Below are 3,241 nucleotides of genomic sequence, written 5' to 3'. Positions count from 1 at the left end.
GGACGTGGTGAGCTACTGGAGCTACTACACCAGTGTATCCTACAACTGCATGGACGTAATCTCCGTTGCGAGCATGAGCTTCGGCTTTAGCGGCAAAGTGAGCGGCTTTAGCGTGTTGTACTTCGACGGTATCGACTGGGACACCATTGACGATGGCTGGGACATCGTGGGATACAACAGAGTGAGCTACGATAGCGTTACGGGCATTGGCTTCAGCGTGAGCAGCGAAGTGAACGGCCTTAGCGTGTTGGACTTCTGGGGTCTCTACTGGAGAACCGTTGGCAACAACTGGGACATGATGGGATACAACAGAGTGAGCTACGACTGGAGCTACAACAGCGTGAACGGAAGCACCGTTGCGGGCTTGTACTTCGGCTTTGTGGGCCAAATGGGCAGCCTTGGCGTGTTGAACTTCTGGGGTTTCTACTGGGACACCGGTGGCTCCAATGACTGGGACGTGTTGTGGGCCAGTGTACACAGATGGGGTATAATGAGCAGCATAGGTTGATACAACTGGGGCAGCTACTACAGCTCCATGAGCGACAACTCCATGAGCAATGACTCCATGGTACAAATCTCCGTTGCGAGCTTCAGCATGAGCCTTGTGCACGGAGTGTTCAACCTTAGCTTGTTGGACAGCAGCAGTATCGACTGGGACACCATCAGCTCCAATAACTGGAAGATGTTGATGTTCTACATGATGAACACCATAAACTTGATGTCCTCCATAGACGTGATGAGCTCCATAACCAAGAGGAGAAAGGTATCCAGCAGAGGCAGCAGCCAAAGCGCAAGCGAAAACAACCTAAATTAAGAAAATCACAACAATTATCACAATTCTAATTAAAATTTTAAATTACTTACAAAGAATTTCATTTTTATGCGTAGTTATTAACCTCCTGTTTGATAGGACTGTTAAGACTGTGCCAATTCCGATTTCGCTCTACATTTTTATACTCGATGAAAAGTGAAGCACCTTCAAACATATTTGAAGATCAAGGATTAGAAATGAGCTCGAAAACTTCTAAAACTAAATTACGATTCGGAAGAGTAAATTAATGCAAGCGCTCTTTGGGTGTGTGTGATCTATTGAATATTAATTAGTGTTTACATAAAAAAAAATATATTTTGCCCAATGCAAATTTGCAAAATTGTTTCTAGCCAAATTAATTTTATTGTAGAAAAAAAATATATGTATGCAAATTTTGCAATAAGTAAAATTTATTTTGAAAAGAGAGCAAGGATATATTTCATTCATTTTTTATACCTAAATTAGATAAATGAACGATAATTTACTAATTTGGTAATAATTTATTAAAAATGATTAGTTAACCATTAACAAATTTTTATAAATAATAAATAAATTTCATCAGTTTTCAAGATAATTGTAAATAAATAAAATCTATGTTATTTTACATTGCATTAAAATTGTGCAACAAGTTTTACAAAATTTGTATTTCCAATTTGTTTAATAATTTATTGGAATTACTAGTAACTGTATTTAATTACTGCTTTTTAATTATATATCAAAAGTTACAAATAAATTTTCGAAATTTACGTAATATCAATTTCATAGAATTTTTATATATAGTAATAATCTACATTATTGAAGGATAAACTATTTTAATTTTCTATTAATAACTATTATAAAGAAATATTCATTGTTATGTTAAAGTAAGAACAACATAAAATAGTAAATAATTGTGTTTGAATGAGTTTACGTCAGTTAGATAATTAAAAAGAGAGAAAGTTTTTGCAATGTTGCATAAATAAATTATACTTAAATTATAATGAAAACAATATAAACATTAATGTAATTAAATAAATAATTTAAATGAAAATGAAGAACATTAAACCAATATTAATTTGTTTGTCAAAGTTATTAAAAATTGTTGTTATTAAGAATAACTTTTGTAATTTATCTATTTTTATTTTTCATAATTAGTAGGAGTATTAGGAAGATATTTTAAAGTAGATAAAGAAAAATTATTAATATTTTCATATTTATTTACATCAAATCAAAAAAAATCACGAGCTACAATTAATAAGTCAGCTAACTGAATGATTCATTCAGAAACTCCGGACGTGGACAGCCTTTGTTATATAACAATTTTAATTTTAGAAAATTACCACTTGGAAACGGTTTTAACGTGAGCAGCCAAATGGACGGCCTTGGCGTGTTGAACTTCTGGGGTTTCTACTGGGACACCGGAGGCATCAATTACTGGGACGTGTTGTGGTCCAGTATATACAGATGGAGTATAATGATGGGCGTAAGTGGATACTACTGGGACGTGGTGAGCTACTGGAGCTACTACACCAGAGTATCCTACGATTCCGTGAGTGTAGTGACCGTTGAGGGCTTGAGCCTTGGCGGCGTAGTGGGCGGCTTTAGCGTGTTGTACTTCGACAGTGTCGACTGGGACTCCGTTGACGATGGCTGGGACGTGGTGAGCTACTGGAGCTACTACACCAGTGTATCCTACAACACCATGGACGTAATCTCCGTTGCGAGCATGAGCCTCGGCCTTAGCGGCAAAGTGAGCGGCTTTAGCGTGTTGTACTTCGACGGTATCGACTGGGACACCATTGACGATGGCTGGGACATCATGGGATACAACAGAGTGAGCTACGATGGCGTTACGGGCTTTGGCTTCAGCGTGAGCAGCGAAATGAGCGATTTTAGCGTGTTGGACTTCTGGGGTCTCTACTGGAACACCGTGGGCTACAACTGGGACATGGTGAGATACAACTGAGTGAGCTACGACTGGAGCTACGACAGCGTGAACGGAAGCACCGTTGCGGGCTTGTACTTCAGCTTTGTGCACCAAATGGGCAGCCTTGGCGTGTTGAACTTCTGGGGTTTCTACTGGGACACCGGTGGCTCCAATGACTGGGATGTGTTGTGGGCCAGTGTACACAGATGGGGTGTAATGAGCGGCATAGGTTGATACAACTGGGGCAGCTACAACAGCTCCATGAGCGACAACTCCATGAGCAACGACTCCATGGTACAAATCTCCGTTGCGAGCTTCAGCATGAGCCTTGTGCACGGAATGTTCAACCTTAGCTTGTTGGACAGCAGCGGTATCAACTGGAACACCATCAGCTCCAATCAAAGGAAGATGTTGAGCTTCAACATGATGAACACCATAGACTTGATGTCCTCCATAGACGTGGTGAGCTCCATAACCAAGAGGAGAAAGGTATCCAGCGGAGGCAACAGCCAAAGCGCAAGCGA

At 39.7% G+C, this 3,241-nt stretch overlaps 1 protein-coding gene across 1 annotated transcript in view; it reads right to left on the bottom strand.

Annotated features, from left to right (window-relative positions):
• Positions 1–16: 16 nt before the first annotated feature.
• LOC108562733 overlaps positions 17–3,241 on the bottom strand; it is a gene marked incomplete at its 3' end in the record, with an annotated part of 4,203 nt that continues 978 nt past the window's right edge. Inside the window, exons 2-4 of the mRNA XM_017921150.1 lie at positions 2,131–3,184; positions 865–874; positions 17–805 (exon numbers count right to left, since the gene is read on the bottom strand). Coding sequence (XP_017776639.1) covers positions 17–805; positions 865–874; positions 2,131–3,184 — 1,853 coding nt within the window. The remainder of the gene's footprint in view (positions 806–864; positions 875–2,130; positions 3,185–3,241) is intronic.

The sequence above is a fragment of the Nicrophorus vespilloides genome, unplaced genomic scaffold, assembly GCF_001412225.1.
Source record: "Nicrophorus vespilloides isolate i.1.1-1 unplaced genomic scaffold, Nicve_v1.0, whole genome shotgun sequence".
Classification (NCBI taxonomy): domain Eukaryota; kingdom Metazoa; phylum Arthropoda; class Insecta; order Coleoptera; family Silphidae; genus Nicrophorus; species Nicrophorus vespilloides.
The sequence above is the reverse complement of the archived record's forward strand: the minus strand, read 5'-3'. Positions and strand labels throughout refer to the sequence as shown.